At 44.5% G+C, this 24,342-nt stretch overlaps 1 protein-coding gene across 1 annotated transcript in view; it reads right to left on the reverse strand.

Annotated features, from left to right (window-relative positions):
* The window catches only part of AGBL1 (AGBL carboxypeptidase 1), a 728,548-nt gene that overhangs the window by 602,088 nt on the left and 102,118 nt on the right, over positions 1–24,342 (reverse strand). Inside the window, exons 6-7 of the mRNA XM_067471459.1 lie at positions 21,859–21,896; positions 2,231–2,439 (exon numbers count right to left, since the gene is read on the reverse strand). Of these exons, the coding sequence (XP_067327560.1) occupies positions 2,231–2,439; positions 21,859–21,896 (247 nt within the window). The remainder of the gene's footprint in view (positions 1–2,230; positions 2,440–21,858; positions 21,897–24,342) is intronic.

Below are 24,342 nucleotides of genomic sequence, written 5' to 3' on the forward strand. Positions count from 1 at the left end.
CACAACAAAGTATTCAAAGTATTGCATGGGCAGTTCCTTGACAAAATAGAAGGAAAAGTTGACTAGGAGAAGACCTGGCGATGGCTCACGAATGGAACCCTCAAGAAGGAGACAGAAGAAGGCCTGGTTCTTGCAGCCCAGGAGCAAGCCATCAGAACCAATGCCATTAAGGCCAGGATCGAAAAATCAGCTGATGACCCAAAATGCAGACTGTGCAAGGAAGTTGATGAAACCATGGACCATCTCAACTGTTGCAAGAAAATCACACAAATGGACTACAAACAGAAGCACAACCCTGTGGCCCAGATGATTCACTGGAACTTATCACACAAGTACCACCTACCAGCAATAAGGAATTGGTGGGATCATAAACCTGCAAAGGTCGTGGAAAATAAACACAAAAAATACTGTGGGACTTTCGAATCCAGACTGACAAAGTTTTGAAAGACAATACATCAGATATCATGATTGTGGAAAAGAAAAAAGTTTGGATTATTGATGTCGCCATACCAGGTGACAGACGAATTGAGGAAAAACAACAGGAAAAACTCAGCCTCTATCAAGACCTCAAAATCGAACTGCAAAGGCTCTGACGGCATCAACCAGTCCAGGTGGTCCCAGTGATGATGGGCGCACTGGGTGCCATGCCAAAAGATCTCAGCCAGCATTTGGAAACAATAATCATTACCAAAATCACAATCTGTCAACTGCAAAAGCCCATCTTACTTGGATCTGTGCGCATCATTTGAAAATACATCACACAGCCCTAGACGCTTGGGAAGGGTTCAACTTGTGATTTTGTGATACAAAATCCAGCATAGAGATCTCGTTTGCTGTGACATACTGTGCTTTTGTGTCAGTAAAATAATAATTATAATATAATAATATAATAATAATAAAGTTTTATTTCTTGCTTGCCTGAGTATTATTAAAACATAAACAAACACATAATCATTTTAAAACACTCCTTAAAATAGGTTCTTGTGGGTTTTTTCGGGCAATAGGGCCATGTTCTAGAGGCATTTCTCCTGACGTTTTGCCTGCATCTATGGCAAGCATCCTCAGAGGTACCTCACTACCTCTGAGGATGCTTGCCATAGATGCAGGCGAAACGTCAGGAGAAATGCCTCTAGAACATGGCCCTATTGCCCGAAAAAACCCACAAGAACCTAGTGATTCCAGCCATGAAAGCCTTCGACAATACTCCTTAAAATACATATTAAAATACACAAAACAAAAAATTAGGCATATTTGAAGGGATGTCATATAGAAGATGGTGCTGGCTTGTTTCCTGTTACTCCAGAGACTAGAAAATGAACCAATGGATTCAAAATACAAGAAAAGAGATCTCTCTTCAACATGAAGGAAAACGTTTTTTTTTTTTTACTGTAAATGTTGTTCAGCGGTGGAACAAACCGCATTGTAGGGTGGTGGGCTTTCCATTTTTTGAGATCTAAGCATAGATTGGATGGGTATCTTTTAGGCCTGGGTAACAACGGAAAAATTTGTTTCTAAAATCGATTTGTATTTGGGGTTTTTTTTTTGTTTTGATATTTAAAATAATTACAAAATTTTCCTTTTAAAAAGTTCGATATTTACGAAATTTCGTAAATGGTTAAAAATTAACGAATCGATTTCCGAAACAATAACGAATCGATTCGTTAATGGCGGACGCGACCGTGAAATACGCTAAAAAACCTCCAAAACCTTCTGAAGCTTCCCTCTCCCTCTGTTGTTGACTGTTGGTGTGATATTATAATTTTTTTCACTAATTAAACCATAAAACTGGCCCAGACATGCGGAAATAATAACGAAACGACCTCAGAACAATAACGAAACGAATACAATATCGAAATACGAAGCATTTACAAAACGTTTTTGAAAATTCGTTTTTTTAATAATTGCTCCAGAATGGTTCGTTATCGTTTTGTAATTGAAAAAATTAACGAATTATTAACGAATTACGAATTAACGAAACGAAACCGCCCAGCCCTAGTATCTTTTAAGATTTCTAGAACTGCATATGCCTATATGGAATGCAGTTGAACTTGATGGCCTTTGTGGCCAAATGAGATTATGTGATGGAATCATTGAATCGTAACAAGATGATTCCAGCACCTTGTGTGTTTCATTGGGCATTCCCTAGTTGTTGTTTTCTTTTGTTTTCTCTCCCAAATCCAGCCCTGTGAGGACCACGGCTTCTTTAGCATCCTACTGGATGCTTCTTTACCTGAGCGGTTGCGAAGAGAGTTTCCAGGCCGTGAGAAAGAAGGAAGACTTCTCGACCGGAGCGGACATTGGTGATGTGCTTGAGGCAAAGCAGGAGACCCCTCCGGATGTGAACATAATGGTTGGAAGTATCGTGGCGATGCCAATCCTGGTACAAGCGCAGCAGCTGGCAAACATAGCCTCGGTTGACCGCTCGGCGACTGTTGGACTCTGAAAGGAAAGTACAAAGGAAAAATTATCAGCTGCTAGAAAAGTCTTTGTGTTGTTATACTTCTGGGTGCATTTTTGCACACTAGCATAAACATGCTCAGTTGCAAATCTATGGACCATAATGATATGAAAATCTATGAAAGGAATTTTGATTTTCCTTTTCTATTTCTCAATGGAAACACATTGCCCAAATCAAAACTGACCGAGTTCTGTATCAGGTTCCCTCTGCCGTTTGTATACTCTAATCTGAATGCTTAAATTCAGCAGACATTTTACTAAGAGAAGGAAGTAAAGGTAAAGGTTTCGCCTGACATTAAGTCTAGTTGTGTCCGACTCTGCGGGGTGATGCTCACCTCCATTTATAAGCCAAAGAGCCGCCTTTGTCCGGAGACACCTCCAAGGTCATGTGGCCAGCATGACTGCACGGAGCATTGCTACCTTCCTGCAGAAGCGGTACTCACATTTGCATGTTTTTGAACTGCTAGGTTAGCAGAAGCTGGGGCTAACAGTGGGAGCTCACCTCACTCCCCAGATTCGAACCGCCAACCTTTCAGTCAGCAAGTTCAGCAGCAATATAACTGGAACATGTTGTTCCTTTTTGTTAGAAAATTTCCAATGAAGTTGATAAGTTACTGAGTGTTGATTACCTGAAATCACACTCTTCCTATGGATTTTGTAAACATGGGGCTATCTAAATGTTTAGTCATCCTTTCGAAGTCATATTTTCATGGTTTCAACTAATATTTTGCTTGCAGTGCCACAATTAATGGTGGTTCTTGTGGGTTTTTTCGGGCTATAGAGCCATGTTCTAGAGGCATTTCTCCTGACGTTTCGCCTGCATCTATGGCAAGCATCCTCAGAGGTAGTGAGGTCTGTTGGAAGTAGGACAATGGGTTTATATATCTGTGGAATGGCTGGGGTGGGGCAAGGAGCTCTTCCCTGCTGCAGTTAGGTGTGAATGTTTCAGCTGATCACCTTCATTAGCATTTGAAGGCCTGCCTGAGCCTGGGAAAATCTCTTGCTGGGAGGTGTTAATCTGTGCCTGGTTGTTTCCTCTCTGTTGTTTTGCTGTTGTAATTTTAGAGTTTTTTTAATACTGGTAGCCAGATTTTGTTCATTTTCATGGAACAACCAGGCACAGATTAACACCTCTCAGCAAGAGATTTTCCCAGGCTCAGGCAGGCCTTCAAATGCTAATGAAGGTGATCAGCTGAAACATTCACACCTAACTGCAGCAGGGAAGAGCTCCTTGCCCCACCCCGGTCATTATTCCACAGATATATAAACCCTTTGTCCTAGTTCCAACAGACCTCACTACCTCTGAGGATGCTTGCCATACATGCAGGTGGAACGTCAGGAGAAAATGCCTCTTGAAGATGGCCATATAGCCCGAACACACCTAGCTCCAGCAGACAAGAGTCCTTTGTCCCACCCTGGTCATTCCAGAGATATATGAACCCTTTTGCCTAGTTCCAACAGACCTCACAACCTCTGAGGATGCTTGCCATAGATGCAGGCGAAACGTCAGGAGAAAATGCCTCTAGACCATGGCCATATAGCCCGAACACACCTAGCTCCAGCAGACAAGAGTCCTTTGTCCCACCCTGGTCCTCATTCCACAGATATATAAACCCACTTCCCTAGTTCCAACAGACCTCACTACCTCTGAGGATGCTTGCCATAGATGCAGGCGAAACGTCAGGAGAGAATGCCTCTAGAACATGGCCATATAGCCCGAAAAAACCCACAAGAACCTAGTGATTCCAGCCATGAAAGCCTTCGACAATACAATTAATGGTGGGTTTTCTACCTATAAAGCTGTACAAATACTTAATTGCTGTTGTGCATCTATGCATGGATCAAGGCTGCAATGTATCATGGTACTACGTATGTATGTGTCTTTGCTTCCCAATCTGCAGCTGCGGCCTGGGATGGACCCGGCTCTGCCCTGTTGATGCCAAGGCAGGACCGCCAGCCTCTTCTAGCTCCAATCACAGTTCATCCTCTCCCTGCCAGTCCCCTTCATCTGAGGACCCTTCCTCCAAATTCAAGGAGACAGTCATTCCTGAAGGCAATTCTGAAAAGGCTATTCCTCAAATAGGTTCTTGTGGGTTTTTTCGGACTATAGGGCCATGTTCTAGAGGCATTTCTCCTGATGTTTCGCCTGCATCTATGGCAAGCATCCTCAGAGGTTGTGAGGTCTGTTGGAAGTGGGGAAAATGGGTTCATATCTCTGTGGAATGGCTGGGGTGGGGCAAGGAGCTCTTCCCTGCTGCAGTTAGGTGTGAATGTTTCAGCTGATCACCTTCATTAGCATTTGAAGGCCTGCCTGAGCCTGGGAAAATCTGTTGCTGGGAGGTGTTAATCTGTGCCTGGTTTTTTCCTCTCTGTTGTTTAGCTGTTGTAATTTTAGAGTTTTTTAATACTGGTAGCCAGATTTTGTTCATTTTCATGGTCTCTTCCTTTCTGTTGAAATTGTCCACATGCTTGTGGATTTCAATGGCTTCTCTGTGTAGTCTGACATGGTGGTTGTTGGTGTGGTCCAGCATTTCTGTGTTCTCAAATAAAATGCTGTGTCCAGGCTGGTTCATCAGGTGCTCCGCTATGGCTGACTTCTCTGGTTGAAGTTGTCTGCAGTGCCTTTCATGTTCCTTGATGCGTGTCTGGGCAACGCTGCTGCGTTTGGTGGTCCCTCTGGAGACTTGTCCACAGCTGCATGGGATACAATGGTAGACTCCTGCAGAGGTGAGAGGATCCCTCTTGTCCTTTGCTGAACGGAGCATTTGTTGGATTTTCTTGGTGGGTTTGTAGATTGTTTGTATGTTGTGTTTCCTCATCCGCTTCCCTCTGCGGTCAGTGGTTCCCTTGATGTCTGGCAAGAGGACTTTCCCTCTGGGTGGATCTTGGTCTTGACTCTCGTGGCTTCTTCTCGGTGGTCTTGCCGCTCTTCTGATGTCTGAGGTGGACTCTCCATTGCCCTGGAGAGCCCAGTTGAGGTGGTTCAGTTCATCTTGGAGGAGGTGGGGTTCGCAAAACTATTCCCCAAATAGTTCCCTGAGCTTTAAGTCTAGAACTTCTTGGCCGAAATCCCAAAGTACGGACTCAGCTGGAATTCTAAAACAAGTCAAACCAAGAAGAAGAATGGGCTCACTCACAAAAGTTGGAGGGGGTGACAATGCTTTGGTAACAGAAGAGGGAATACACCTTGCTCCAATTCCCAGGTGTTGACTCCAACAAGCCTGCCAGTTGATGCCCAAAAGACAGATTCGCATCTTTTGAATTTCCCTTGATTTAGTTGTTCAACCTGCCAATACGCCCACTCGAAGCGCCACTTGAAACTCTGCCTGCCTTGGCAAGGGAAGAGCGTGCGCATGCATGTGTCCCAATTAGGACAAGTGACTTGGTAAAAGGAAATACAAGGACATTTTAAGCAAGGCGGAAATGTTGTTTTGATTGACTACATCAATAGTGATTTGGTCTGACATTTTCAATTTGACACCTCTTTCTTGCCATGGTAATTGTGATTTGGAGTTCTTTTTCTATTTTGAAGTGTCAATGCATCTCACTCCAGGAGGAAGAAAAAAGGAAAAGAGTATCAAAAAGATGTTATTTCCATGCCAACATCCCAAACAAACCTCAGTGCAGCAATGCACATGAGCAAAGGAAGCAAAGAGTCAGAAGATACCTGCCCTATAGTCAGTTAGTTCACCTTATTACGGCCAATGACCAGTTTGAGAGAAGAGGGACACAGTCCCACCTGGCCTAGAGATCTACAGCTATTCCCAAATAGTTAGTTATATTCCTCTGTTACAACAAGAATACAACATTCTGTGACACCTTAAACACATGTCTTTAACATGCCACCATTCCTTGCAAAGAAAGAAGGAGTCACTGTTGGCGATCCTTCATTGTCCGAGTAGGATAGACTTCCAAGATCAGTCTCCTGGCGGTGGGTCCATAGGTGACTGTGGAGCCCTATCCTTGATCTGCATCTTTCCATTGGTTTCCAGGTGGAAGGCGGTTCCGGTCGGGGTTGGCTTGACATGCCTTCCTCCTGGCACGTTTCTCTCTTTCGCCTTCCACTCGTGCCTCCTCGAATTCTGCAGCACTGCTGGTCACAGCTGACCTCCAGCTGGAGCGCTCAAGTGCCAGGGCTTCCCAGTTCTCAGTGTCTATGCCAGAGTTCTTAAGGTTGGCTTTGAGCCCATCTTTCAATCTCTTTTCCTGCCCACCCACATTCCGTTTTCCATTCTTGAGTTCAGAGTAGAGCAACTGCTTTGGGAGACAGTGGTCGGGCATCCAGACAACATGGCTGGTCCAGCTGAGTTGATGGCAGAAAACCATCGCTACAGTGCGGGTGGTCTTTGCTTCTTCCAGCACGCTGACATTTGTCCACTTGTCTTCCTAAGAGATTTGCAGGATTTTCCAGAGGCAGCGCTGATGGAATCGTTCCAGGAGTTGCATGTGACATCTGTAGACAGTCCATGTCTCGCAGGCATATAGCAGGGTTGGGGGGACAATGTCCTCACAAATGTCCCGGTCCTCAAACACTCTGTGCTTCATTGGGAAAAAAGCTGCACTCGCAGAGCTCAGGCGGTATTGTATTTCAGAGTCAATGTTGACTTTTGTGGAGAGGTGGCTGCCAAGGGAACGGAAATTATCAACATTAAGCTGTATCTCTGGCATTGGAGAGGGATTGGCTGGTGACTGCTGGAAGAGCACTTTGGTTTTCTTGATGTTCAATGACAGGCCAAGCTTCTCGTATGCTTCTGTGAAGGTGTTTAGAGTGGCTTGTAAGTCTTCTTCTGAATGCACACAAATGACGTTGTCATCAGTATTTTACTATCCAGTACTTTACCAACAATCTAACTTGGTCTAGTGTAATGGATTGTTGCTGAAGTCTACTCAGAAAATCAGTCCAAAGTTCAGCTGCTAAACTGTCAATGTCAGATTGTAGAATACAGGGACCCTTAAAGAGCTAGCTCACAGTTATGTCCAAAGCTATCTATGTCTTGAGGAGGTAGCTCCAGGGAAGCCATGCCAGGTCCATAGCAGGACTCATGGACCTCTTGGAGGAAAGTGTCCTCTCCTGTGCTTGGAGTTGTGCTCAAGACCAATCGCTATTAGTCTGGCCTCATGGGTCTTAGGCACAAAGGTGGAATTCCTTTTAGGTTCAGGAATCTCAGGTTCTCTAGTGATGCTTGAACATGATGTCCTATCTGGTTGTTCAATTACTTCTCCAGCCTCCAAATCTATTTGTATGGCACTGTTGGACTTGTGGGTCATAATATGGCATATCTCAATCCTGTCTGAAGGAAACAATTAGCATTGAGACCGTTTTGCAAGGCAATCTCTACCCTTAGAGATAATGGACTCCTTCAGGCCCAGCACAAGGATCACAGAGTTCAAAATTTAAGATGACAAGGTCAAAATGCAGGGAGGCAATTCAAAACCCTAAAAGGAAGGAGATGGATGTCCAAGGAGTTCAGGTTCCAAGGAGTGAGAAGAAGGGTTGATTCACACTGTACAGGAGCGGTTCCCAACACGTGGGCCACAAATGGGCAACGAGACCTAAAATAAGGTCTGCAAGCAGGAGAGAAGGAAGGAAGGAAGGAAGGAAGGAAGGAAGGAAGGAAGGAAGGAAGGAAGGAAGGACCCTTGTCCTCACCAGCGTCTTCTCAGCTGATGGAGAAGACTCACCCAGCGGCACAAACAAGCGGATGAGAGAGGGAAGGAGAGGGAGAGGGAGAGGAAGAAAGGCAGGCAGGCTGTTGGACTCGTCAGCGCTTTCTCAGCCTTGGAAGATTTCCCAGGCCAAGGCGGAGAAAACTTACCCGGCAGCATGAGTGAGGGAGAGGAGAGTCCTCCAAAGTTGTTGTTGTTAGCTCCCATGGCCAAAAACAAGAGTTGGAATGGGAAAGCAGCCCTTTGTAAGACTCTGTTTACTCCCCCAAAGTTGTTGTTGTTGTTGTTGTTGTTGTTGTTCTTAAAGCCATTAGGGACACTAGGTTCTTGTGGGTTTTTTTTTTTTGGGGCTATAGGGCCATGTTCTAGAGCAGTGGTTCTCAACCTGTGGGTCCCCAGGTGTTTTGGCCTACAACTCCCAGAAATCCCAGCCAGTTTACCAGCTGTTAGGATTTCTGGGAGTTCAAGGCCAAAAACATCTGGGGACCCCAGGTTGAGAACCACTATTCTAGAGGCATTTTCTCCTGATGTTTTGCCTGCATCTATGGCAAGCATCCTCAGAGGTAGTGAGGTCTGTTGGAATTAGGACAATAGGTTTATATATCTGTGTATATATAAAACCTCACTACCTCTGAGGATGCTTGCCATAGTTGCAGGCGAAACGTCAGGAGAAATGCCTCTAGAACATGGCCCTATAGCCCGAAAAAACCCACAAGAACCTAGTGATTCCAGCCATGAAAGCCTTCGACAATACAATTAGGGACAGTTTCTTGGTTTTCGTGCTCTGCTTTTTGTATTTTTTTCAGCCTCAGCTCCCTCCTCTTCTGTTTTGTTTTTTACATGAGTGTTAACAAAATCCACAGATATTAGCCCACAGATATTAGATATTAGATATGGTGTCTTTGTTTTTAGGCCTGTTCCTGGGATTATTTGGGGTGCTGATTCAGAAAACTGCATTGGATAGTAGGGCTGGGCGGTTTCGTTTCGTTAATTCATAATTCGTTAATAATTTGTTAATTTTTTCAATTACAAAACGATAACGAACCATTCTGGAGCAATTTTTTAAAAAAACGAATTTTTAAATACGTTTTGTAAATGCTTCGTATTTCGTTATTGTATTCGTTCTGTTATTGTTTTGAGGTCGTTTCGTTATTATTTCCGCATGTCTGGGGAAACTTTTATGGTTGTTTAATTAGTGAAATAAAAATTATAATATCACACCAACAGTCAAGAACAGAGGGAGAGGGAAGCTTCAGAAGTTTTTGGAGGTTTTTTAGCGTATTTCGCGGTCGCGTCCGCCATTAACGAATCGATTCGTTATTGTTTCGGAAATCGATTCGTTAATGTTTTGTAATTTTTTTCACATTTACGAAATTTCATAAATATCGAACTTTTTAAAAGGAAAATTTTGTAATTATTTTAAATAACGAAACGCAAAAACCCCAAAAAAATGAATCGATTTTAGAAACAAATTTTTCCGTTGTTACCCAGGCCTATTGGATAGACCACATCTGCTCTAGATTATTAAATATGGTTTTCTGTGGGCGACCAGATGGCGGCTACCTGATGGCATATGTGCTGTATCGGAAACTAGAGCTGCTGATGTGGTCTATCCAATGCAATTTTCTGAATCAGCACCCCAGGTAACCAAACCCAATCTAAAACTGACCAAAAACTGAGAGTGGTCCCTAATTCTAAAAAAAGGTTGAGAACCACTGCTATATATACAGGTATAGTGCAATCACAGTGCGGCAAAGCGCATCCAGAGTGCCATTTTCGAAGGATGTGCAAAGACTGTGTTTTATAAAATGTGTTTTATTATTTTAAATGGTTTTTTAAGAAACAAAGTTAGAATGTGTTCCTTTTGTTGTGTTTTAAGTGTTGTGCCATGGATTGTCTGGTTTGGTTTGGATCTCACTGCAGGAGGGGAGTGGGGTGAATAATGAAATTAATGTTGTTTTGGATACATGATAGTTCTGTGATTAAAAGTTTTCTTGCTTCAAAACATATTGTGTATTTTTTTCCATTAAATGCTTTTTTAAAAGAATGCATTCATTGTAGTTATTTTCTGCTTTCCTAACCCTGAGGAGATGGTGGTGGGCAGTCTCTCTGAATTGTGTGTTGCTGTCCTTTCTTGAGAAGGCAAGGCAACCCACTTTGTTGTTTCCTTCCCCGCAGCCGGCCGCCAAGCCAGTGCCTCCAGGATCCGCTTCAGCTGGCTAATTTCCTTCAAAAGATGCGCTGGTTTCTAATCCTGAGGCATGCTGATAGTCAGCAGTGACAAATATGACCAGCATTAGATTAAAATAACTGGCTGATAAACAAATTACTCACTAAAAATAAATATTGGGTTAAAGAGGGACGGTTTAGTCATCCTAAGAGTGCCACCATGTGGTGCCAGGAAAAACACAAAATACATTTTGGATTAGGCCGGGAGGAAGGCGAGCTTCTGCGATATGGTTGTTAAAATGAAATGTACTTTCAATTCACGTTTAACTGTTTTGGGGTTCCTCCTCAGGGGGCCATTCTCTCCCCACTGGTGTTTAACATCTCTATGCGCCCACTTGCTCAGCTGGTTTGAGGTTTTGGGCTGGAGTATGACCAGTACGCCGATGACACTCAGCTGGTGCTGAAGATGGAAGGCCGACCGGACTCTGTCCCCGATTGTTTCCATCAGTGCCTCATTGAGGCCGTGACTGGATGGCTGCGTGCCAGCAGGATGAGGGTGAATCTGGCAAAGACGGAGATCCTATGGCTGGGTGGACCGGGCAGTGGGGACATCCATCTGCCCACCCTGGATGGCGAGGCGTTACGCCCGTCATCGTTGGTCAAGAGTCTGGGAGTCCTTTTGGAGCCTCTTTCTGCTGAGGATGGAGGCCCAAGTCTCTCTCCGCCGTGAGCAGAACCGCCTTCTTTCTTTCACCTGCGGCAGGCTAGACGGCTGACCCCTCCCTGTCCAGGGACAACCTGGCTACAGTGATCCAGGCCACGGTCATCTCAAGACTGGACTACTGTAATGCCCTCTACATTGGCCTTCCTCTGCCAGTGATCCAGAAGCTCAAGTTGGTACAAAACGCAGCTGCTCGGCTTCTTGCGGGAATTCCGATGAGATGCCACATAACACCAATCTTACTACAGCTGCATTGGTTACCCATTGAGCACCGGATCACTTTCAAAGGGATGGTCCTCACCTTGAAGGCCTTGCATGGTCTGGGGGCGATGGACCTGAGGGACCGCCTCACCCCTCCCAACCCCAGAGATCCCTCCGTTCTGAGGACCAAGATCTATTGGAAGTCCCCAGTGTCAAGACCTTGTGCCTCACAGCAACCAGACGCAGAGCCTTCACAGCAGTGGCACCATCACTCTGGAACACTCTGCCACCTGAAGTCCGTGCCTTGCGGGACTTACCAGCTTTCCGCAGGGCATGTCAGACATACGTGTTCCGACAGGCTTGTAATGTTTGATACTGTTGTTTTTAAATTGTTTTAAATTGCTTTTAAACTTTGTTAGATTTTAGCTATTCTTGTAAGCCGCTCCGAGCCCCAGGGAAGGGAGTGGCCGCATAGAAGTTTAAATAATAAAATAAATAAATAAATGACATATGTTTAATGTTTGCATGTGCTAATTTATCGTCTAATTGGTTTATTCTCCATCTCAACGTTTAATTCTTTCATTATAAGTTTGCTGTTATAATTTGTGTAATATTTTGGATTATTCCTGATGTTGGAAACTAGGAAAATGGGATTTATATATCTGTGGAATGTCCAGGGTAGGAGAAAGAACTCTTGTCTGTTGGAGGTAGGTGTGAATGTTTCCATTGGCCACCTTGATTAGCATTTAATGGCCAAGCAGTTTCAAGATGTGTCTTCTTGCTGCCTGGGGGAATCCTTTGTTGAGAGGTGATTAGCTGTCCCTGATTGTTCCTTGTCCAGATTTCCCCTGTTTTTGAATGTTGTTCTTGATTTACTGTTATGATTTTTGCGGGTTTTTTAAATACTGGTAGCCAGATTTTGTTCATTTTCGTGGTTCCTTCTTTTCTATTCCTTTCTGTTGAACTTGTCCACATTTCAATCCACAAGCATGTGCAAGCATTCACACCTACCTCCAACAAACAAGAGTTCTTTCTCCCACCCTGGACACTCCACAGATATATAAACACCATTTTCCTAGTTTCCAACAGACCTCACAACCTCTGAGGATGCCTGCCATAGATGCAGGTGAAATGTCAGAAGAGAATGCTTCTGGAACATGACCATGCAGCCTGAAAAACTTACAAGTGATTCCAGCCATGAAAGCCCTCAACGATACGTTCCTGATGTTGTTTGTTTACTTTATAAGGCATTGAATGTTTGCCTGTTTTGGTGCTGTAAGTCCCTTTTGGGAGAGAAGTGCAGTCTAGAAATATATTATTATTATTATTATTATTATTATTATTATTATTATTATTATTAGAAACACCACAAGATGAGTCCACAGCAGACACTCTGCTGGCTGTTGAATTGGATCACACGTCGGACACTTCCCAAGTGTCTAGGACTGTGCGGTGTATTTCCGAATGATGCGCGCAGATCCAAGTCAGGTGGCCTTTTGCAGTTGACAGATTGTGATGTTGTCAATGTGTATTGTTTCCAAATGCCAGCTGAGGTCTTTTGGTACGACACACAGTGTGCCGAAGACCATTGGGACCACCTGTACTGTTTTATGCCATCAGAGCCTTTGCAGTTCGATTTTGAGATCTTGATAATGGCTGGGTTTTTCCTCTTGTTTTTCCTCAATTCATCTGTCACCTGGAATGCGACATCAGTAATCCAGACTTTTTTCTTTTCCACAAACAACTGTGATGCCTGGCGTATTGTGTTCCAAAACATTGTCAGTCTGGATTCAAAAGTCCCACAGTAGTTTTGCGTGTTCATTTTCCACTACCTTTGCAAGTTTATGATCCCACCAATTCTTTACTGCTGGCAGGTGGTACTTGTGACATAAGTTCCAGTGAATTATTATTATTATTTGAATGCCCAGTGTGGAACACATCTCACCACGCTCAAACAGTGGATGTGGCTCTTAATGAGACATGCCGCCTTATCACGGGGTGTCTGCGCCCGACACCACTGGAGAAATTCCACTGCTTAGCGGGTATAGCACCACCTGACATCTGCCGGGAAGTAGCAGCCAATAGTGAAAGGACCAAGGCAGAGACATCTCCAGCCCATCCCCTGTTTGGGTATCAGCCAGCACGTCAATGACTTAAATCTAGACATAGTTTTCTTAGATCTACAGAGACACTCGCTGGAACACCCCAGCAAGCGAGAGTCCAAAAGTGGCAGGCCCAAACCCAGCACCTCAATTCATGGGTGATACCAGATGAGAGACTCCCCCCTGGGCACAGAGAAAACTCGGCGACTTGGAAGGTGCTGAACAGACTGCGCTTTGGCACCACGAGATGCAGAGCCAACCTCAAGAAATGGGGCCACAAAGTGGAATCCACGACATGTGAGTGCAGAGAAGAGCCAACCACTGACCACGTGCTGCAATGCAACCTGAGCCCTGCCACATGATGCACCAGGGAGGACCTTCTTGCAGCAACACCAGAGGCACTCCAAGTGGCCAGAGACTGGTCAAAGGACATTTAACCAAATACCAAATTTGCAAAATCTCTGTTTTCTTTTCCTTTTTCTTTTTAATCTGTGTGTTTGTTTTGCTCTGTTAGAATTGTAATACAATGGTTGCTGATGACACGATAAATAATAATAATTTGAATGTTTTAAGGTTTTAAATTATATTGATTGTATTATTATTATCATCATCATCATCATCATCATCATCATCATCATCATCATTATTTGAAACACCACAAGATGAGCCCACAGCAGACGCTCTGCTGGTTGGTGTAGTGGATCACACCTCGGACCCTTCCCAAGTATCTAGGACTGTGTCATGTATCGGCAAATAATGCCTGCAGATCCCAGTAAGGTGGCAGCTGGCAGGTGGTAATCTTGTCAGCACTGATTGTGTTTAAGTGCAGGCCAAGGTCTTGAGGCACTGCACCCAGTGTGCCAAATACCACTGGGACTACCTTTACTGGTTTGTGCCTGAGTCTTCTCCTTCTTCTCCTTCTCCTTCTTCTTCTTCTTCTTATTATTGGATGGCCTTGTAAAACTACAGCTCTCAGGATTTCATAGTATTGAACCATGGTGGACAGATAAACTGTTGTCAAGATGCATTCATTATACATCGTAAATGCTCCCTCGGTCTCAAATTTGTTGTGTTTACCTCAATCCCTATAGCATTTTTTGGCAGGTGCAGTAGTGCATCAGACTTTTGTTTTTCCCCTGGAAATATGTATACATTTCAACAGGCTTTTTGAATATGCATGTTTATTTGCACATGATATTAACATATGCATTTTCCCCATTTACTAATGTGCATATATATATATATATACTTCAGTTGCATGGCTTTATAGCCATTTGCCTTTGAAAATATGCACAACGGGAAGGTGTAGCAGTAAAAGCAACAACGAGGAACAGCACTGTGATGATTGGGCCAGTTGGGAGCCATAGAAAAAACAGATGAGCCTTTCCTCAGAGGACCTCTGGGAAAAAGTGGCATTTCCCAGCAATGCTGCCTGGATGGAGGATTTGCCTCTGCTCTATATTGACTTCTTCGAGGACATTAAGAGCCTGGAAATGGGCAGCAAAAGTGAAGTTAATCTTCTCCATGAAAAGCTTTTTTTTTTCTGTTCCTTTCCTTTCTATCCTTTTCTGTGTGCCGTCTTTTCTAAATTATCATATTTTTCTTCTGGAAACGGAAGGCAGTGCTAGACTGGGCTATTATACTCCTTCATAAGATTTAAAGCAGCGTTTTTCAACCTGAGGGTCAGGACCCCTGGGGGGGTCACAAGGGGGGTGTCAGAGGGGTCACCAAAGACAATCAGAAAATTCTGCTGGTCATGGGGGTTCTGCGTTGGAAGTTTGGCTCAATTCTATTGTTGGTGGGGTTCAGAATGCTCTTTGATTGTAGGTGAACTATACATCCCAGCAACTACAACTTCCAAATGTCTATTTTCCCCAAACTCCGCCACATTTTAGCATATTGAGTATTCATGCCAAATTTGGTCCAGATCCACCATTGTTTGAGTCCTCAGGACTCTCTGGATGTAGGTGAACTATAACTCAAAAACTCAAGGTCAATTCCCACCAAATCCTTCCAGTATTTTTTCTTGGTCATGGGAGTTCGGTGTGCCAAGTTTGGTTCAATTCCATCATTGGTGGAGTTCACAATGCTCTTTGATTGTAGGTGAACAAAAAATACCAGCAACTATAACTCCCAAATGTCAAGGTCTATTTTCCCCAAACTCCACCACATTTGGGCATATTGAGTATCTGTGCCTAGTTTGGTCCAGATCCATCATTGTTTGAGTCCTCAGTGCTCTCTGGATGTAAGTGAACTACAACTCCAAAACTCAAGGTCAATGCCCATCAAACCCTTCCAGTATTTTCTGTGTAAGAAGTTTAGTTCAATTCCATCATTGGTGGAGTTCAGGATGCTCTTTGATTGTAGGTGAACTATAAATCCCAGCTTACTTACTTAGGTGATCCCTCATTTTCCGAGGATGATTGTCTTCCAATATTCTTGTGGGTCCGTATCTGGCTGTGGAGCCCTCTTCTTGCTTTGCATCTTCTTCCGCAGTAAAGGCATTGGTTTCCAGGTGGAAGGCGGTCCCGGTCGGGGTTGGCTTGACGCGCCTTCCTCTTGGCACGTTTCTCTCTTTCACCCTCCACTCGTGCCTCCTCAAATTCTGCAGCACTGCTGGTCACAGCTGACCTCCAGCTGGAGCGGTCAAGAGCCAGGGCTTCCCAGTTCTCAGTGTCTATCCCAGAGTTTTTAAGGTTGGCTTTGAGCCCGTCTTTCAATCTCTTTTCCTGTCCACCAACATTCCATTTTCCGTTCTTGAGTTCGCAGTAGAGCAACTGCTTTGGGAGATGGTGATCGGGCATCCGGACAACGTGGCTGGTCCAGCGGAGTTGGTGGCAGAGGACCATCGCTTCAATGCTGGTGGTCTTTGCTTCTTCCAGCACACTGACGTTTGTCCGCTTGTCTTCCCAAGAGATTTGCAGGATTTTCCGGAGGCAGCGCTGATGGAATCATTCCAGGAGTTGCATGTGACGTCTGTAGACAGTCCACGTCTCACAGGCCAATAGCAGGGTTGGGAGGGGAATAGCTCTATAAACAAGCCCCTTGGTATCCCTACGGATGTCCCGGTCCTGAAACACTCTATGCTTCATTCAGAAAAATACTGAACTCGCAGAGCTCAGGCGGTGTTGTATTTCGATGTCGATGTTGACTTTGGTGGAGAGGTGGCTGCCAAAGGAGCGGAAATGATCAACATTTTCTTATGTGACACCATTAAGGTGTATCTCTGGCATTGGGGAGGGATTGGCTGGTGACTTTTGCTGGAAGAGGACTTTGGTTTTTTCAATGTTCAGTGACAGGCCGAGCTTCTCGTATGCTTCTGCAAAGGTGTTTAGAGTGGCTTGTAGATCTTCTTCTGAATGCGCACAGACGACGTTGTTATCAGCATACTGGAGTTCTATAACAGATGTAGTTGTAACCTTGGTTTACAACTACAACTCCTAAATAACAAAATCAACCCCCAACTCCCCTGACCCCACCAGTATTCAAATTTGGGCGTATGGGGTATTTGTGCCAAATTTGGTCCAGTGAATGAAAATACATCCTGCATATTGGATATTTACATTGCAATTCATAACAGTAGCAAAATTACAGCTATGAAGTCACAACAAAAATAATGTCACCACAACATGAGGAACTATACTAAGGGGTTGCGGCATTAGCAAGGTTGAAATGCACTGATTTAGAGTCTGAACCAGGGCCTTCCCTCCTGTTGCCATAATTTGACCTCCAAGCCTGTGCACAAAGGTTAATCGTGGAATACTATTTGCACCACTGAGAATCATAGAATCCTAGAAGAGTTGGAAGAGACCTCCTGGGCCATCCTCCAGTCCAACCCCATTCTGCCAAGAAGCAGGAATATTGCATTCAAAGCACCCCTGACAGATGGCCACCCAGCCTCTGTTTCAAAGCCTCCAAAGAAGGAGCCTCCACCACACTCCGGGGCAGAGAGTTCCACTGCTGAACAGCTCTCCTTACAGTCAGGAAGTTCTTCCTCATGAACTTCAGCGGGATCCTTTTAAGCGCAGCTTCGGGGATTGCAATTCCCTGCAAATGCATTCATTCTCTGATGCGCCTTGAAAAGAGGAGGGTGAGGCCAGGCATTTGGAGAAGGAAGGAAGAGATCACGGGCGAGGGAGAGAAAGGAGGGGCAATAAGGCATGAGGGTGATTTATGTTGGGGAAGATGGTCTGCAAGGGTGGAACGCTCTTTCTTAATCAAAGCTTTATTAAATTCTTGTAATAAAAGGCTAAGTGTTTTGAGATGGGAGAGAGGCATAACAGGGGATAACGTTCACGTCAAGAACATTCATTTGGAGTGCATGCGAGCTCCTCTAAGCAGCTTTCCCGTCTGACAGATACTTGAAGCCTTAGATACAGACTGTCGCAGCTCCGCGATACCAAAGATAGCATTCAGCAGTGAAGCCTGACTCGCTCCTCACCATCACATCCCCTCAGAAATTAACCATGGACCCTGTTTTCGCTCAAACTGAAAGCAAGAAGTGTCAAAATTCCTTTCTGATTAAATCCAAAACATAGGAGCATCTTGATAGGTCAAAAATGGCAATGCTGATCCGGAGTGGAGTACACTAGATTCCTTGTCCCTGAGCTCTCTTGGGAGCGGGATGATGGCTCCCAAGACAGTTGTGTACCTGTCCGAACGTATCTCCTTCTACGCCCTGCCTAGGAATTTAAGATCTTCTGGAGGGGCCCTGCTCTCGGCCCCGCCCTTGTCACAAACGAGATTGGCAGGGAAGAGGGACAGGGCCTTCTCGGTGGTGGCCCCCGCCTATGGAATTCACTCTCTGGCGAAATTAGATCATTGTCATCCCTCCTGTCTTTCAGAAGGAAATTAAAAACATGGATATGGGACCCAGGCCTTTGGGTAATCGGGCAGACTGATAATGGACAATGACGACTAAAGCTTTGGAAATGGACTATGATAAGCGGAATGAATTTATTAATTATGGACTTGGCGAAACGATGGCCACCAGGCTGGCTTTTCATTGTATTTTTATTGTATTAATGTAGTTTTAACTGTTATAATTTATTGTTACTATGTATTTTACTGTGCGAATTGTAGGCATCAACGTATTCCGGTTGGAAGCCACCCTGAGTCCCCCTTCGGGGGTTGAGAAGGGCGGGGTAGAAGCACCCGAAATAAATAAATAAATAAATGTTCAGCAGTGGAACTCTCTGCCCTGGAGGGAGTGTGGTGGAGGCTCCTTCTTGGGAAGCTTTTAAACAGAGGCTGGATGGCCATCTGTCAGGGGTGCTTTGAATCCAATTTTCCTCTTTTTTGGCAGAATGGGGTTGGACTGGATGATGGCCCACCAGGTCTCTCCCAACTCAACATTGGGAAGAACTTCTTGACTGTGAGAGCCGTTCAGCAGTGGAACTCTCTGCCCCGGAGGGAGTGTGGTGGAGGCTCCTTCTTGGGAAGCTTTGAAACAGAGGCTGGATGGCCATCTGTCAGGGGTGATTTGAATGAATGCAATATTCCTGCTTCTTGGCAGAATGGGGTTGGACTGGATGATGGCCCAGGAGGTCTCCTCCAACCTTATGATTCTAGGATTCGATGATTCTACGAAATTGTGCAGCTCTGAAACAACCAGTGGCTGGATCGCAGCTACATGAACAAACAGTGTAGATGTGTTTTGTCGAAGGCTTTTGTGACCAGAATCACAGGGATGCTGTGAGTTTTCCGGGCTGTTTGGCCATGTTCCAGAAGCATTCTGTCCTGACCTTTCTCCCACATCTATGGCAGGCATCCCCTAAGGTTGAGGGGTCTGTTGGAAACTAAGCAAGTGAGTTTGTATATGAAATAATGTCCAGGGTCGGAGAAAGAACTCTTGTCTGCTAAAGGTGTGTCTGAATGTTGCATTTGGCCGCCTTGATTAGTACGAGGGTTGAATGAAAAGTAATGCCTCCACCTTCATAACTCTTCAACAGATGGCAGTACTGGTATGCAGCAGGTACTGGTTTGTTCAGTAGACTCTCCTCTACAGTTCCATTTCGGCAGGAAGCCTTAGCATTGAACGGTTGTGTTGTTAAAGTGCGAAGTATAGAACCCTGTGCAGATGGTCGGTCAAGCGACTTAAGCAACGTATGTGGCAGGTACTGGCTTGTTCAGTAGACTCTCCTCTACAGTTCCATTTTGGCGGGAAGCCTTAGCATTGAACAGTTGTGTTGTTAAAGTGCACAATCATAACCCTGCACAGACAGTCAATGTGACTTAAGCAACGTGCAGTCATTGAATTCTTGACAGCAGAAGGTGTCACCCCAAAGGAGATTCATCAGAGAATGCAAGCTGTTTATGGTGATTGTGTTGACGTGAGTACTGTGCATCGTTGGGTGAGTATGTTTAAAGATGTTGAGGTGGGAATATCTGAATTGCGTGACAAACAAAGAGTTGGACATCCTGTGACAGCAACCACCGAGTTTCACAAGCAAAAGGTTGACAGATTGATTCAGGACAATCGTCGTATCACTCAGAGAGAAATTTCAAGCATTATCGGCATTTCACAAGAACGTGTGGGTCACTGCTTTCCATCCCGCCATTGTCACAGGTGCGATTGGTGGGGACGAGAGACAGGGCCTTCTCAGTGATTGCTCCCCAGCTATGGAACTCCCTTCCTGGTGAGATCAGGTCGGCCCCCTCCCTCCTGAGGATATCAATTTCAGGTGCTCCACAGATACAAATCTGTTCATTATAAGGGATGCTGTTAAATCTCCCCTATCTGACCATTGTATTAAGTTGATCTAGCTTGAGTGGATACCTCCCTAAAATGTTTTGGCATTTGAATTTTTAGATAGTTGATCATTTGAAATTTGGATGTGAGGGCGATCTGGCTGCGATATCTGTCACTCCAGGGTTGATTTTCCAGCTGTCCCAGGTATCCAGTCTTTGGTCCTGGGTATATGATAGCTAGACTCCCCTGCTAGAATCTCCAAACAAGCTCAAGGTCCCTAATGACTGAGACAATTATTACTATCATGGGCGCATTGAACAAGGACTATTGTGCAGGAAGTAACAAGAAGCCAAATATTTCTTTCCATATCTATTAGGCACGGTTAGGTCCAGTCGGAATCTTCCTTATTTGGAATAAAGTCGGAAAGATTACCTTTTTGAAGCGATTTTGAACTTTTTTAGAAAACCGGAAGTCCCCTGCCCTTCCAAAGCTAGTCTCACCATTTTATCTCACCGCCAGTCAGCTTCCGAGCACAATTCAAAGTGCTGGTCTTAACCTATAAAGCCCTAAACGACTCCGGCCCAATTTACCTGTCCGAACGTATCCTCCCCTATGAACCATCAAGATTGCTAAGATCGTCTGGAGGGGCCCTGCTCTCGATCCCACTGGCCTCACAGGCGCGTCTGGTGGGGACGAGAGACAGGGCCTTCTCGGTGGTGGCCCCTCAACTCTGGAACTCCCTTCCACTGGAGATCAGAACTGCCCCCTCTATCTTAACATTCAGGAAACAGGTGAAAACCTGGCTTTGGGGATTGGCATTCGATGAATGAGCCATGATCCTGTGATATGGATGGATGACTTTGACGAATAATGACTTTGATGACGACTGACCACTGTAATCATATGATTGTATTTTTGCCATTTTAATTGTTTCAATGTTTTAATGTTTTAGTGTGATTTAGAAATATGATATTTTAATGACGGTCTGTAATATTGATGTTGGAAACCAGCCCGAGTCCCTCGAATGGAGGTGAGAAGACCGGTATACAAAACTACCAAATAAATAAATAAATAAATAAATAATCTGACTCAGGAAGTGAGTCGGAAATGATTCAGCTTTTCCTCTGCTTCTGGTCCCTGGCCTCAGCTCAACCCAGAGAAGCCAGTTATAAACCAGAGAAGGGTGAATTAAATTTCTTCCCATTTGCTTTTCCTGCTTCTGGCTCAAGCCAGAGAAGTGAGTTATAAACCAGAGAAGTTTCAAAAACTTTGAACATTTTTTTCTGTGGAAATCGGAATTGACTTCCGAATCGAACCACCAGCGTCCCCTACATCCAAAAGAGTTTTGAACCAATATTTTTTAAATCAAACAAGCCTAATATCTATGTTGTTGTTGTGTGCCTTCAAGTCATTTCTTACTTACTAAATTGAGCTGGGGAAATGGGATTAAATTGTTTACCTCGGGTTGCCCTGCATTAGCATGGTGTGTCGTTTGGGCACCCCAGGCTAATGCAGCATCTATATTGGATTATTTGCCAGTGTAGATCTCTCATTCATGAGGTCACCATAAGTTGAAGTCATCAACAACAAGCACTATATCTCCATTTATTCCATATTATTTCTAGCCCTGGTAAGAAATGTTAGGTTAGTAATACCCAGGCACACATCTACTTTGCTTACGGAAGTATCTCTGCACAGTCAATGAGCCCAGGCATGCCCTAAATGTCACAGGAACTCTTTTCTGGCACTCTGTGATTTGCTATGGATCAGGATGGAGTGTTATCTCCACCTCTATAAAGAGCACGGAAAAAGCACGGATATGAACAAAATGACAAGGAAGAAGAGCTTACTTGATTTCAGCAAAGCTGCCAGAGCTTCAACCACTGCCCTGGGGAAAGAGAAGAGAAAGAGGGAAAATATTATCTTCCACAGTTGTTGTAACCTTTGGCTCCTAATTTCTACTGCAAGCCAACCCAAGAGTTCTTTGGGAAATGGTTGGAATTTGGGCATCTTCGAACAGCTTGGAAGCCTTTGTATTTGGCAGAGTTATGCCATTAACCTTTTAGCTCTGGGCAATGTTCTGGACGGAGCAAGTGATACAAACAGCTCCGCAGTCTATCGCAAGACTTTACTTCTAGGTAGCTTTCTCTCAGATCACTCTCTCCTGCTGGAAGAACCTGTGCCCACATTCCCCTAGAATCATAGAATCATAGAATCCAAGAGTTGGAAGAGACCTCATGGGCCATCCAGTCCAACCCCATTCTGCCAAGAAGCAGGAATATTGCATTCAAATCACCCCTGACAGATGGCCATCCAGCCTCTGCTTAAAAGCTTCCAAAGAAGGAGCCTCCACCACACTCCCTCCGGGGCAGAGAGTTCCACTGCTGAACGGCTCTCACAGTCAGGAAGTTCTTCCTCATGTTCAGATGGAATCTCCTCTCTTGTAGTTTGAAGCCATTCTTCCCTTGCGTCCTAGTCTCCAAGGAAGCAGAAAACAAGCTTGCTCCCTCCTCCCTGTGGCTTCCTCTCACATATTTATACATGGCTATCATATCTCTGAAGGAAAAGGCTCTCAGAGGTCCAGCTGGAAAGAAATCACACCACTTTCCCTAAAGAACAGCGTGTCCCAAGAGTAGCCGAGTGAGCGTGTGCAGACAAAGAGCAGTGGCTATAGTCCATGACAGACATATTATTATTATTATTATTATTATTATTATCTTTATTTATACCCCGCAAAATCTCCCGAAGGACTCGATGAGGCTTACAAAGGCCAAGGCCACCAACAAACAATAATATACACAATAAAAGTCATAAGCAAATAAAAACATCAAGCAAAGCATTAAACAATAAAAACAATGACACAGTGGTGACGCATTTAGAACCAAGGGCCGGGCCAGTGTAATAGACAACATTTAAAAGTGCTAGACTTCACAGGTGATATGTAGAGGTATTTGGAGGTGGGTGCAATGTGCAAGTATTCCTGAATCTCTAACAAAGTGCATTTGGGACTTGATGCCAGGAGTTTCCTATTCTGGAAAGGCACACTGGAACAGCCAGGTCTTCAGGCTCTTCCTAAAGACAGCCAGCGTTGGGGCTTGTCTGATGTCCTTGGGGAGAGAGTTCCAGAGTCGGGGGGCCACCACAGAGAAGGCCCTGTCCCTTGTCCCCACCAAACACTCCTGTGACGCAGGTGGGATCGTGAGCAGAGCCCCTCCAGAGGATCGAAGGGAACGCGTGGGTTCATATATGGAGATGCGGTCATGCAGGTAGGCAGGTCTCAACCCGTTTAGGGCTTTGTAGGTAAGCACCTGCACCTTGAATTGGGACCAGAAGACGAACGGCAGCCAATGGTGCTCCTTAAACAGGAGGGTTGACCTCTCCCTGTAAGGAGCACGTAGATTGTCCTCACAATTAAACTAATCTCCACTCTCCAAGCATGAGCTATAACAAACTTATTTAAAGATCCAAAGAAATTCTGTACCTGTGAAATGCTATTATAAATCTACGCAGGCATGATACTTTCTCAGTCTTTTTCTGATAGTACAACTCCTTAGCTCACAACATTGTCATGGCTGCAAACCAATCTCCCTGGAACGTCACCTTTGTGTGACTTCCAGGTGCACTGGCATCGTGAACTCTGTCTCTTGGCCACACATCTTCTAACTGAAGAACATATTTGCTTAAAGCCCCATTTTCAAACTTAAAGCAGCCACTCCAATCCTGATGCTAAAGCAACCACACATTGTGTCTTCCAGACTATATCTATGTATTTATTTGCTATATTTATACCTTGCCCTTCTCACTTTGGAGGGGACTCAGAGCGGCCTTGCAAGTAGGCAATAATTCAATGCCGCATATACAGAACATATAGTAAAACAAACATATGTATTTTAAAAACATAGAATTAAAAGCATCTAAACATTGAAACTAATTATTATTAAAATCACACAATCCAAAATCATAATCCAGGAGCCATTCTGGTCATAATTCCATATCACATATTGCACTTAATTTACTGTTCAGAGGCTTGGTCCCACAGCCACAATTTCAATTTCTTTCTAAAGGTCAGAAGGGAGGGAGCTGATCTGATTTCATTGGGGAGAGTGTTTCATAGTCAAGGGGCCACCACTGAGAAGGCCCTGTTTCTTGTCCCCATCAGTTGTGCCTGCAAAGGGGGTGGGACTGAGAGCAGGGCCTCCCCAGAAGATCTTAACCTCCAAGATGGACCATAGAGGGAGATACATTCAGACAGGTAAGTTGGGCCAGAACCATTTAGGGCTTTATAGGCTAAAGCCAGTACTTTGAATTGTGCTTGGTAGCAGACTGGCAGCCAG

This window comes from Anolis sagrei, chromosome 9 (genome assembly GCF_037176765.1).
Source record: "Anolis sagrei isolate rAnoSag1 chromosome 9, rAnoSag1.mat, whole genome shotgun sequence".
Classification (NCBI taxonomy): domain Eukaryota; kingdom Metazoa; phylum Chordata; class Lepidosauria; order Squamata; family Dactyloidae; genus Anolis; species Anolis sagrei.